The sequence below is a fragment of the Rattus norvegicus genome, chromosome 12 (assembly GCF_021556685.1).
Source record: "Rattus norvegicus strain SHRSP/BbbUtx chromosome 12, alternate assembly SHRSP_T2T, whole genome shotgun sequence".
Classification (NCBI taxonomy): Eukaryota; Metazoa; Chordata; class Mammalia; order Rodentia; family Muridae; genus Rattus; species Rattus norvegicus.
Window position 1 is genome coordinate 52563103 of NC_141545.1, and position 13538 is coordinate 52576640.

General features: G+C 47.5%; 1 protein-coding gene across 4 annotated transcripts in view; it reads right to left on the bottom strand.

The window, feature by feature from the left end:
• Positions 1–13538, bottom strand: part of Ttc28 (tetratricopeptide repeat domain 28) — a 442550-nt gene that overhangs the window by 188637 nt on the left and 240375 nt on the right. For all 4 annotated transcript variants that reach the window (XM_087579748.1, XM_087579747.1, XM_087579750.1 and 1 more), the window contains 2 exons: positions 11213–11485; positions 10105–10235 (listed from right to left, as the gene is read on the bottom strand). In XM_087579748.1, the coding sequence (XP_087435874.1) occupies positions 10105–10235; positions 11213–11485 (404 nt within the window). The remainder of the gene's footprint in view (positions 1–10104; positions 10236–11212; positions 11486–13538) is intronic.

Sequence of the window (13538 nt, forward strand, 5' to 3'; positions counted from 1 at the left end):
GACAGACAAAGAAACCCAGTCTCAAAAATACAAGATAAGACAAAAGAATGGCCTCCACAAGCTCAAATATTTGACTGCCCAGGGAGCGGCACTATTAGGAGGTGTGGCCTTGTTGGAGAAAGTGTGTCACTGGGAGTGCGCTTTGGGGGTTTCAAAGGCTCAAGCAAGGCCTGGTGTCTTTCTCTCTCCTTGCTACCTGGGGATCCAGATGCAGAACTCTCAGCTACTCTCCAGCACACAGTCTACCTGCATACCGCCATGCTTCCCACCATGATGACGATGGACTAAACCTCTGACACTGTAAGCAAGCCCCAACTAAATGCTTTCATTTATGAAAATTGCCCTGGTCATGGTGTCTCTTCATAACAAAGACAAGGACAACAGTTGGTACCAAGGAGCAGTGCAATGCTGGGTCCGGATTGCTTGTTTGGAAAACATGGACGTGGGGACTTTAGATTAGGACAGCAGTTGAACGCAGTAAGCAATGCCTAATGGGCCATAGGAGCAGTCACGTGGGAGACAGTGCCAGGGGAAGTTTGAGATGTGGGGCCCAGCTCAAGAAATTTCATAGGAGAAGAATATTAGTAAGTGGCCGAGAGACCGTTCCTGGGACATTTTGATGAAGAATGTGCTTGCTTTTTTTGGCCCTTGTCTGAGGAATATGCCTGAGCTAAATCACAGAGTTCTGGGTCAGCAGTGTTGGTAGAGGAGATCTCAGAGCAGCCTAGCATTGGTTCTGTTGCTTGGTTATCAGTGGTGACTCCCGTGCAGATCCGTAAGGGAAAAGGAGTCAGCTGAGCGAGGGAAAAGGAGAAACGCACGGTTTGAGGAGTACAGGAGCATCGGGAAGTATAAAGGAGCTAGGTCCTGTGTTCAAGGAGATAAAGCATTTAAAGAAAACCCTGATGCTAAATGGAATAAAGGGAGTGGGGACCCCAGGGCTGACCCCACCCAGCTAAACTCACATCTTGTGAAAAAAATGAAAGGGACGCTTAAACAGTGAAGGAAACCCACCCCAATCCCAGAAAGCTGATGCAAATGAATTCGCAAGGAGGCCAAGTCCCAGCCCCAGCAAGCAGAAGATGGTGGTGGCTTGGCCCATGTGGTTCTGGTTTTAGAGTAAAGGATACAAGAAAGGGGTTGTTGAATCTCCCTCCATGGCTAAGGAAAGCAGCTCAGTCCGGGCTTGTGCCAGGGGTGTCCTTGCACAGAGACACAGAGAAACCATTGCTTGAAGCTGTGAAACTAAAGCCTGGATTACCTATGGAGACCCGAGCCAGGGTCATGGGATGCCTGCCCAGGAGGACTACTAATGGGGGGGGGCAGAAACGGGGAAGCACGTTGCAGTCAGAAAGCTGAAGGGAGTTAGAGGGGTTTTTGTAAGAGTCGCCGTGGTCCTGGTGTCTCTCCGCAGCCACACTGTGACAGATGGCCATTATCGAGTCGGCAAGAACGCCTGGCACGGTGGTGCTGAGCGTTGAAGCCGCACTGCCCAAAACAGAAGAGATGCCTTGAAAATCTAAACTCCTCTGCTGGCTTATATGAAATGAAATGATCTCGGTGCCTCGGGAGATGGCTGGATGCCTGAGTCCCCTTCAGCAGGTAACTGCAGCCCGAGATGTCTGTCCGTCAGCAGATTGCTCTAATGGTAGACAGGCACAGCCATAAAGTGTGAAATCCCATCGCCTGTGCCACGTGGGTGGAGCTGAAGGGCTTTTTGTTAGACGGAACACAGCGGCCGAGGGAAGACCAGCACAACAGGTCCTCCACTGCAGCAAATGACAAAATATATACACAGAGATGACAATAGATGGGGCTGGAGGGATGGCTCGGGGTAAGAAGAAGTGCATGCTGCTCTTGTGGAAGACCTATGACAGGAAGCTCGCAACTGTGCAATCATAGCTCCAGGGGATCGGGCATCCTCATCTCCAAAGATCCTGTATGCATGTGTGCAACCTCCCATGCAGACGCATGCACATAATTAAAAATGAAACAAAAACTAGGAAAAAAAAGACAATAGGCATGGAGACAGAATTATTGACTACTCTCACTTAAGCGTGTACTTCATGTACATGAATCAGACATGCCCTACCATACCCCATAAATGCACATAAATACATGTAAATGAGAATTGCAAAACAAACTATAAAGATATTTTCTTTGTAATGAAAATGAGAAAAAAGTACACAACTATGCATTTTATATATACACAGTTATATTTAAATGCACAGAAAATAGGCTATAGCCCGACCGTCCAAAAAACATGTAAAGCCACGATCTATTCTAGTCATAGTTGCAGTTGGATGTCTAGAGAAAGCGGCTGACAAGCTGGTTGAGAAATCCACATGTGGGAGAGAAAGACCGGGATTCCAGCACAATCTTGGCCTGCAACAAAGCCTTAAGAATGAGTGTGTCAGAGAGGAGGCTCATTAGCTATATGCTGTTTGCATGAAGACAGAAGGACATCTGAGGAAGGGAGCAGACACACAGGGTCTCGAATGCTGGATGCAAGGGAAGAAACCTGACTTTGTTCTCTGCCCCAAACCAAGCACGGCCACAGACTTAAGTGCAGATACTGAAATGATAAAGCCATGTGACCTTGAGAGACTCTTACGTTTCCGGAAGCAGGCCACAAAGCAACCAACAAGCTGGACCTCATCAGTAGCTCGTATGATGTCAAATAGAAACAGCGAGAACAGAGAAAGAGAGCATTGGCGAGCCAGAGATGTTTGCCTGACCCTGACAGGGTTGAAGGTGGGTTTTCCACATGGAGGAACCAGAATGAGCTGATTTGCAGGAGGATAAAACTTACAGCAAGCAGACCCACACGGGACTACACAGAGAACGGTCAAAAGGTCGTGGGGAGGGTTGTGAAGGTACGAAGACTCCCCTGGAGGCCACTAGAGCTAGCAAAGCTTTTTGAACAGCTAAGTTCAAGGTCTGAACTAAATTTCAGGAGGGCAAGTGAAAAAAAGTGTGTAAGAAATGGCTGGACAGACAAGAAACCAGAATCAGGGTAAAATTAAATCAGGGCTTCAGAAATTAGAAGTTTGCATGCTCCGTGTGATGAGAGATGCATATACAAAGCCACCTGGCAAAAGAAAATGTCTCTTCCTAGCAGTGCTCACTTCACTTAAATATTTGGGACAAACCCATGTTACCCTAAAGTAAGCACGACTATTCCGTAGTTACATATGGTGCACACACAGGTGATAAAACCTGACCCTAGTAACCCCAAGGACAGTGGGAGAATCCTTTCAGAATCCTAGAGCTGCAAGCTCTATGCTCTGAGAGCAGTTTCTATGAAATAACATTTAATTTCCACAGCAGCATACTAACTACATGTGACAGTACTCAGTTACTTGCTCAGATGCCTGTGTTCCCTTCCTATTTTTACCTTTTAACTCTTTTTGTTAGAGTTTATGAATTCCTTAAATTGCTGATGACATGCCTTGTTAGAACTACTTCAGATAACTAGCAAAGATCTATCATTTTAAACACGTGTCAGCAAAGACCTAAGAAGTAAGTGTTGGTGTTCACCAGAAGATTTGAAGAAAGGCTGTTAAAGCAGCCAGAAAATGAAACAGCTCAAATGACTGTCCATCCATTTAAAGAGTTTGATTGTCTCAGGGCCATACAGCAATTATCGACAGAGGCAAAGTTCAAGGTTGTGGGATACCTAAACTCATACTCAACCATTTCCGTACCTTGGGCAATGTTAGCAGTGCCCAGAGTGAACGCCCGCCCCCCTTCTTCTCAACTCGTAGAGTTTCTGTTAAAGAGAATGAAAGTGAGGAGAGGAGGCTCCTGCACCAGTTCAGGGCTACAGGAAGTATAGCAGGCGAGGGGATGTGGAGAGACAGATTCCTACTACATAAATATGAGAATCCAGTCACCAAAAGAGTCATGAGCATGACAGGGAGGTGGCCTCGGCAAAAAGCCAAGCAGCAGGCAGAGGCTGATGGCTGAGGCAGGTGCACTGAGCCAAAGTGGGGTCCTGGGGGGCAGATCAGATGGGTAGAGAAACACGATGCTCGGGAGAGAGATGGGGCTGGGAAGACCTTTGGAGGCATTTGTGCATTTGCATATCAGATTCCCTGACTCCAGAACATTTAATATAATGTAATTTATGGACCCTCCTGACAATTAATATTCACTCACAGGAAGGTCTCTGTGGGCACCTGAAATTAATTTTGAAGTCATTAAAGGAGACAGAAGGTTACTCTCAATGAAAAATCCTGTGGCGAAGGTATCACCTCCCCTATTAAGTATCTGAGAGTAATTGCATAAAAGGAAACCCCATTGCTTCTAAAGGTGAGCAGATGAATGGGTTTCAGGTTGCCATCTTACTGTTTGGTAAAATCCTAAAGTTTCCCAGAGCTTAGATGCATAAGGTAGAAGGATGTGGTGCACTACCTCCACTATCCCCAGGGTCTACAGGGGTTACTTTTGCTTCAGAGGGCGTTATTTCAATATAAAAATAATGAAACAGAACATATAACATGCAACTAAATGTCTCAGAGACAATGTTACATTAAAAAGGATACATTATGGCAGCCAAGTCATGGGAACGATGTAGGTGTCCATTAACAGGGGAATGGATACAGAGAATGGCATTTGCAAGAAAATTGACACAAGTGGACAATCACTATTGAGGGAATTATCACGATTTCCTTCAAATGTGGCTCTTAGACTTTACACAGATACATGGTGTCATTGTGTTTGTGGCACAGACAGAGATACAAACTGTGGTAGGAGCAAAGGAGACCAACTGGAAGAGGGGTTGAAGAGAGGCATGTCCCAGTACAGATGCCCATGAAGCTCAGTCACCTGCCAGAAGCATGAGTGACAAAAACATCAAACAGAGCACAGATCACAGGCTGAGTTTTCGATGCTGATGGGTGTGGCCGCCACTCAAGAGCACTTCAAATTCTAATCAGTGAGTCAGTGAAAGGGGGAAACGTTGCCTAAGCCGGATGGCAAACTGTCATCACCTGGAGGAGGTCTGCATTACTGGAGAACTCAAAGGATCAACCAAAGTCATGGCCTGACAAAACTGCAATGAGAAAATTTCACTAGGCCAATTATGAATTCGGAGTCAACCTTTTCCTGGGTTGGCATGCCAGACAGTGCAGGGGGCACCACACCACATCCACAGAGCTATATGAGGATGTAGAAAAACCTATCTCAATGTATGTTAACAATAAGTATAAAGAATCAGTGAAGAAACACAGCAGGCTCTTGCATGGGCAACTCCTTACAGTAAAGATATCATTTTCCCACCATTAGCAGGTACAGAGCTCAAACAGACACCCAAAGGGAAGATTCTCCAGAATGTAACAAATGATCTTGAAGCATACCGGCAGGCGGTGTCGAGTAGACATCTTCCAAAGGAGCAGAAGTGGAAGCTCATTGTGGCAGGTGTGAGCTTGTCACACGGTAACAATACTTAGCACACAGTTTCTAGACAGACGCAGTGGGGTGATAGACACTCCAGCCCTTACAAAACATCTAAGATCTGTACAGGAAACCTGGAGGCACACATCTGTAATCCCAGCACTTGGGACACTAAGGTAGGGAGACCACAAGTTCCAGGGCAGCCGAGGCTACAAATGTGAGTTCCAGGCCTGCCTGAGCCACAGAGTGAGACCTCGTTGTCTCCAGAGAGTGAAGCTAAAATAAGGTCGTATATGGAACAATCAAAACCTAGTCACCCAACTGACCAAAGGCAACCAAGGCAGATGCTGGAAAAGCTCTGTGAGTTCAAAGCCAGCCTAGTCTACACAGCAAGCTCCAAGCCAGCAGAGCCGCATAGGGAGACCCTGTCTCCAGAACAAAACAGCAAACACTTACAGGATGCTAGTTTTTTTAACTTACGAAGCTGAATATTATATTCTAATATTAATGCCTCCTGTTGGTGTGTGTGAGGAAGCAAAACCCAGGCCCCATTGTTGGTGAGACTAGAACAGACACAGTCTTTTTGAGAGCAATTTGCCTGAGTGCTAGAAGATTCAATAAGCTTCTCCCAGACAAGTTTGTGTCTTGAAATGTAGCCCAAGGAAAAGATAAAGCACAATGAAGCTCTTGCCCGCTTGGCAACTGTGCTACTGTCTCATTCTGTAATTCCAAAGCACCTGCAACCCTAAACACGTAACAGCGTGAGGGACAGCAGGGCGAGATAACTATGAAGGAGGCTTTACATTCAGGAGAAAAAGGTATGTGGAAAAGGCTAAAAAATAACCTCACAAAAGCGTTTCAGCTTTGATTTGAATTGACACAAAACTGCCTATGGCTACAGAGATGGTAACAATATGGTGTGTGAAAGCTTGGTTAACTCCATGCATTTCTATGAAATTGTTCAAAACAAGTATCTTTAAAGAAATAAAACTCTGATCATGTCACCATAACACAACAGATATTCCAGCACCTCAGCTGTTTCCTGAAGACCGCTTGAGTCTATGACCAGTCCCTGTCTTAACTCACAGCAACCTGGCATCGATTCAGACAGCACTCACTGTTGGTTGCTAAGCAGCATCTTCACATCTCAGTGTACTAAACATCCAGGGGAGAGACTGCGTGGACATGCTCACGCTGAGCCCCGCCCATGCCTGGGGCTTCCAGAGGAGGTGCACATGTAAGGATCCCAGACTCGCCTACTAGAACTTTGAGCCTAAACAAAACATACACTGTTGTGCTGGTTCCCTTTGCCTATTCCTCTAAGTTTTGACATAGTGAACTCCAGGCTTATCAGTGAGCAGTTTGCAACAGCGTAGGAATAAAGACTTTTAGTTTATCGCACATGAGGTGAACAACGGTGGCTTGCAAGAGTGCTCAGCATCAGAGTACTTACCCAGCATGCACAGGGCCCTGGGGTCACTCCTTAGTGTCGTGTGAAGAAGAGGAGAAGCTAAGAGAGATGCTGTGTTCACAGCAGCCATGATACACAAAGAATCTAAGTGTCAAATTAACAGCAGGGAATGACGGCAGGTCTGAGTGTTATGTTAACTGAAATAACCCACAAGGAAAACACTGTATGGCCTCACTCAGACCTGGAACCTGGACGTCAAGCCAATGGAGGCACAGAGATGGCCTAGCACCCACCAATGTGGAGATGAAACAGGAAGGGAACTCGGTCAGTCACGTGGAACAAATCCAGAGTTCTTGGTTGGATGCAACAGAAAACCATGGTCAGGGCTGTCATATTGTATATCTGGGGTTTGCTGAGAAAGTCCACCTCAAATGTTCTTACCAGAAGGAAAGAAAGAATCAGTGAGCACTATTATGAGTCAGGTACAGAAGCAGAGTTATGAGCCAAAACTTCAGAGAGGTGCCAAGAATCCAACAGTACATTTCAAGAACACGGAAGCTAGCCTAAAACTCCAGAAGCAAACAAGAAAGAGACACAGGTCCACATTAGCCTGGGAACAGAAGGCACGCTCTCAAGTGACGTCAAGCAGGAGTCTAGACCTGTAGCAAGAGGCGTCAGAATGAGTTCAAACCAGAAGGGAACCGCTAAAGTTGTTACAACGGTCAACACTGCCAACTTGGACGGGAAGTGAGTGATGGGGTTCAACTTGGAAGAGGATAGTGTGTCCAAGCGGCGTTGCTCAGTGAGAGGACAAGTTCTCTTCCTGGAGGAGGGAAAATTAAGGATGAAGGGAGGGCTCCACAAGTATCATGGCAGCTAAATGCATTCCATCATCCTCCCACAGGAGGACAGAAGGAAGTATGTTTAAAGCTAGTCTTCTAAGGGACTGTCCTCGGCAGAACAGGCTGGGTTGTGGGCTTGCCGATGGACAGGTCTGAGCTACTACAGCAGTGGATCATAAAGGACCAGAAAGGGGGCAGGTGCCTGTGCAGGTGGCCACTGCACGGTCAGAGAGTTGTGGAGAGGGACCAAGCGCTGGTGTCACTCGGGACCCCTCTGTCTTCATACCAATTGTTTCTTAAGAACAATACTACACATTGATAGTTCACACAATTTAATCCCAGATCATAGATAACCCAAGAGACAGAAAAACCACAGCACTGAGGAGACACATGGGGTGGCTGCACCACAGGGAGCAGGCTCCACACCTCCAAAGCTGGGCTAATGCAGAGACCTCACAGGCGAGAAAGAACGGGTGAATGAAGGTCTTGGCATATTTGTAGGATGTTGTTCGGCCCTTCAACACCTTGCCAGCTCTCACTTCTTAACGCCATTGGTACATTTGTCTTTGCAAGCCCCGGTGTCCACTGGGGGTTGTGGCACACACCTTCTGTGACCCTGGCTCTCAGGAAGATGGGGCAGGAGAAGAGTCCAGTGTGTCCTACACAGAGTTCTAGCCTAACCAGGGCTAGGGTCGACAAAGTGAGACCCGGTCTCAAAATAAACAAGAAATGAATATGATAAATAAAGCCATCTGTGCTTTCGGAAGTGTTCATAAAGGGAGGAGGATAAAAATCACCGAGAAAGTGTCCAGACACCTTCCTAAGAGAACAAATCGGCCGCCATGCACAGCTTCGAACACCTCTTTAAACCTGGTCCTCTCACATTTCCTTAAAATAAGAAATGAAATACGGTCTTCGTGTGCTCCGGCCTAGTTCAAAGTTTTTAGCAATGCTACTTGCTGGGGTTGAAGGTACCTGCCTTCCCTCCCTTTCAAAAGAATTTTTTTGAAATTTGTTTATTGGTTGTGTGTGTGTGTGTGTGTGAGAGAGAGAGAGAGAGAGAGAGAGAGAGAGAGAGAGAGAGAGAGAGAGAGAGAGAGAGGTCAGAGGATAATTTGGCAGGGGAGGGGACAGCAGGCTCTCTCCTTCTACCACATGGTCTGAGGGATGGATCCTCGGTTTTGTCAGGCTTGGCTGTTCCCTCCTGAGCTGCCTCATTGACGTCTTGCCTCCCACTTGGTACAGGTCCCACTGTGCTGTCCAGGACACCTCTTGCTTCTAACTGGATTGATCCTCCCGCTCCATCTTGCCAAGGAGCTGGGACTACAGGCTCTCCCTCTGCATGTCCGACATTTTCAAATGCTGTTTTTAAAGCCCCTACTTCTTTCTAGCACTGGTGCCCAATGATGCCCCAGAAACCTGAAGTTGCCGGGTTGTTTAAATGATGACTGTACTAACGTCCCGCTGTAAATGTCCACCAAGCAACTATAACTGAACATATGAACCGACTTACAGACTTACCCTTCCCTCTGCTCTGACCCTTTTCTATCATGTTTATTAATGCGATAAAAGCCAAAATTAATAAAACTTCTTCATGGAAGGCAGCCACGGAATTCCAGCATTTCACGTATGTTATGCACGACTGTAGGACCGTACTGCATGGCCGTAAAGCAGGAGAGTGAAAGATCAGCCCCCATGCCCCGAGTAGAACAGAAGAAAGAAGGTGACCCCACAGCCAGGAAGTGCAGCTATGACTCAGAGCTAGATGTGCCTGAAACTCAAGGCCACCCTCTGCCCAAGAACAGACAGGGAGACTTTCTCACTGTGCCATCCACACTGGATATCAACTTCCAAAGGCAGTTATGGTCAGCAAGTACAGTCTTCGCTGTGACATTTCGCTTTCCCTGTACAACCAACAGGCTTAGAAAGAAAGAAAGAAAGAAAGAAAGAAAGAAAGAAAGAAAGAAAGAAAGAAAGAAAGAAAGAAGGAAGGAAGGAAGGAAAGAGAGAGAGGGAGAGAGGGAGGGAGGGAGGGAGGGAGGGAGGGAGGGAGGGAGGGAAGGAGGGAGAAAGGAAGGAAGGAAGGAAGGAAGGAAGGAAGGAAGGAAGGAAGGAAGGGAGGGAGAGGGACAGTCATAACACTGGATCACAAATCTCGTGTGAGCGAGTGTGTCACCGGATACAGCTCCATGCTAGTTTGCCTGTGAGTTTTGTGGTGCATTTGAAGGGACTTAGAACATTGTGCCTGAGCTGGCTCCTGAGGTCAGAGACAGGACCTTCTCTCACTGTATAGACTCAAGGACTTTGCAATAGACATTCAATACCTGATGGGGCACGAGAGTCTCAATGACTATGGACTTCTGAAGATGTTAAGGCGCCCAAGACGCTTCCCACACAGATAAAGGGACTCTGCGTTTCTGAGAACGGAGTTTGGTTTGCAAGCGAGTTTCCTACCTCCCGGTCCTTGAGCTTCATGGCGAGCACCAGCTGATGCCTGTGGTTTGTGAGGGCCTCTCGGTAATTCCCCTTGGAAAAGAATGCAGAGCCTAGATTCCCATGAGCTCGGCATTCTCCTGTCTGGTCACCTGATTTGGATGGAAGGAGAAAGTTTCTCTAAGTTACAGCATTATTTATAATGTATATGTTTCTATTAAAAGTCACAAATTTACTAGCTAGGATTTAAGTTGCTTTCTTTTAGACTCTAGGAAGGGAGATAAGATCCTAGAACCTAATTCTGTGGGCAAATGTTATTGCTGTAACACACACGTGCATGGGGGCAGAGGGGTCTCTGACAGGAGGGTGCGAGACACAAACCAGCTGCCGTTGGGAGTCTCCTCCTTGCTTTGCAGGTGACCTTTGGTTCTGAGCAATTATCAGCTTGCTGGTTCAGCCATTTGACTCCGGGCTGCTCTCATACATCACTTCTCTATGAGTATCTGATGTCAGATCCCCACACCCCTCCTCCTGTAACCTGAAAGTCCCTGGATAATCAGTACCGTGATGGCCGCAGTCACAGCCATGCCTCTTCTCCCCTGCATGGAGGGAGGCAGGGGGCTCACAGGATAAAGGCTGGCCTGGGCTATGTACTGAAACCTTGCCTCCAGAACAGCAAGAAGGTCCCAAGCCCCGGCCGGAGGGTGGCAGAGACATCACACCGTCACCTGGCTCTCCAACGCAGGTTCTGAACCTTGACACTATGCTGTCCCCACCCCTCACCCCGCTTTTCTTTTGTTTTGTTTGAGACAGATTCTAACTGTACATCTCTGGCTGGCCTGGAACCCACAGACATCCACCTGCTTCAGCCTCTCAGCATGTTCCACCATACCCAGCCTGTGCCATGCTCTTTAACAAACCTTGGTGTATCAGCCATCGGGGCCTTAAAACTGTGAACTGGAAAACCCCAAGGAAGGTTCTGAACATGCTAATCACATTGTGAGGCCTCCTGAGAGATTTGGGTCCTAAATGTATGAACATTCTCAAGACCTAAAGCTAAATGTTCTGTTGTGTGTGTCAGGTCCTGTCGAAATCAGGGCATGCAGCTGACATGCAGGGGGCTGCATACCTAAGGTCTTGGCTACGTCCAAGTCTTGTTGCATGTACCCAGTGCTCTTCTCTGTGTTCCCAAGAGACCAGTGTGCACTGCTCAGGGCGGAGAAGACAGAGCCTCTCAGTTTGAGGCTGCAAGTGCCAATCTTCAGAGCAGCTTCTAAGACAACCACGGAGGCCCCGTGGTGGCCAGCTGTCAGGAGTTCCTGCCCAACCACAGACACGACCACAAAGGGACTCTTGTCCAGTTTCATTTTCTGAAGCTGCTGGTAAGTGGGCTCCAGGGTGTCTGAAGAGAAAGAAAACAAGAGAATGAAGACGGGCAGGCACAGCGGCCTTTTTGCTATGCTCTAGAAACATGTCTGCGGCCTGGTTCATGCACAGGCTCTACACCCTGGAACCTTAGACCACATGACGGCCCACACATCCTGCAACCAGCATTGCCTACCCATCCGGCAGTTCCTTCCCCTGTGGGCGTGGCCACACTCATACTCTCTTCCGGCTGTCATTGCTCACAAGGCAACACATCTCCTGAGAGGTCCTGGTCTATCTCCCTCCTCCTCGGAACATTGCAAGCCCACGCTTCCAGTCACCTGTCGCTGGGTACCACCCTCCACCCTCCAGCTGATAATCTGGTTTAGATACTCCTGTATCGAAACACACCTTCATTTAATGGCTTGCATTGTACAGTTTAGCTACCGGTTGTTCCACATTTGCTCAGCAGAAATATTTTCCAGATGAACCTGTTGCCTACTGTGAATGAGAATTCTTTGAAAGCAGCTGCACCTCGGAGGCTGACTGGCTCACTAAGAGTGTGGCCACCAGAGGTGTTGGAACACTGAGGGTCCACAGTCCCATTACAATCTATCTTGACCATCTTTAGCCTAGTAAACAGCCATTTGCCTGCCCACTTTGTTACCAACAGATAAACCTGGACTTAATGTTTTGACAAACAGATTCTTACGCCTCTGACAGAGTTCTCCCACCCCACTGCCTTAACCTGCCTTCTGGATGCAGCCGCCAGTGAATTCAGAAAGCGTCTCGAGTCATGACATTTCTTTGTTTTGTTACCATAAAAAGTTTATGAAATTACTGCCTCGTTGGAACATGGAATTTGGGGTAATGCCCACCCTCACTCATATTTGGCTCCCAAATAAACTTTCTCTTATCCCTTTCGGAAGTGAGAGATGTGTTTTTTTGGTTAATGATGCTTTATTCTGAGTAGCCAAGAGGTACACTGCAGACCTGTGACAAAATCCCATCCTGTCTCACTGGTCAGTGAGTGTCCTGAACACGCCCATCATCCAAAGCAAACAAACACTGAAACCTGCTCCTAGTTTCTCCTAGAGGATACAGTGAAGGCTATCCACAAAGCCAGCCATTCTCAAGGTTACCACACACACACACACACACACACACACACACACACACACACACACACACGACTCGAGCACACACACACACACAAGCACACACACACACACCACACACGCACAGGCACACGCGCGCGCGAGCACACACACACACACACACACACACACACACACATACACACACACACACGCAAACACCAAAACATCAGCAAGCAAGGCAGGAGGAAATCATCTTGTACACCAGGGTGAGCTATCAGGTGATAAAATGAATGTTTAGCCCATTTTATCTTCAAGAGGCAGCAGTGGGGGGTGTAGGTCAGAGGTCATTAAGCCAGGTGGGGTTGGTTCCATGTGGGGGGTTGGATAAGGATGACAAGCTCCCATCCCGCCCTTCTCTGTCTTCCTTGGAAATAATGAGAGTTCTGACTATGCCTCTCATGCTCCTAAAACCTCCTTCAAGTTAGTGGTTCCAATCCACACATCAGGCCTGCAGCAATGCTGGTCTCTTTGAACCTCACCTCCTGGCCAAAGGCCAGGATTTATGACTTCTCAGTTCTCTGTTAAGCAGCTCTCTTGCCTGAGTCAACATCACCAGGGAAACCCTGAAGCTCACTGGTGCCTAAAGCATTTTCCCTTCAATCAGATCAGTAAACAGAGAACAAAGAACATTTTTACTCCTGTCAAGATGCAGCCAGCATCAGGCTAGTAAGTGCTGCCTGTGTTTAACCCCACTGGACAGCTACTGGAGAGCAGGAACTGCTAACGTAGAAGAAGGGCACACCCCAGAATGAGAGCAGGAATCTGGAGGCCCCTGCTGTGGGCTGACAGCCAGTGGTGTTTAGAAGCAGCACCTCATCTCCAGTGAGCTAACCAGAGATGAGAGACACCAACAGTACAGCCATTTACAAACAAAGAACTGGGCTGTTATCTGATTCGGCTAAGGTTAATCAGACAGGGTCAGAGGCAAAG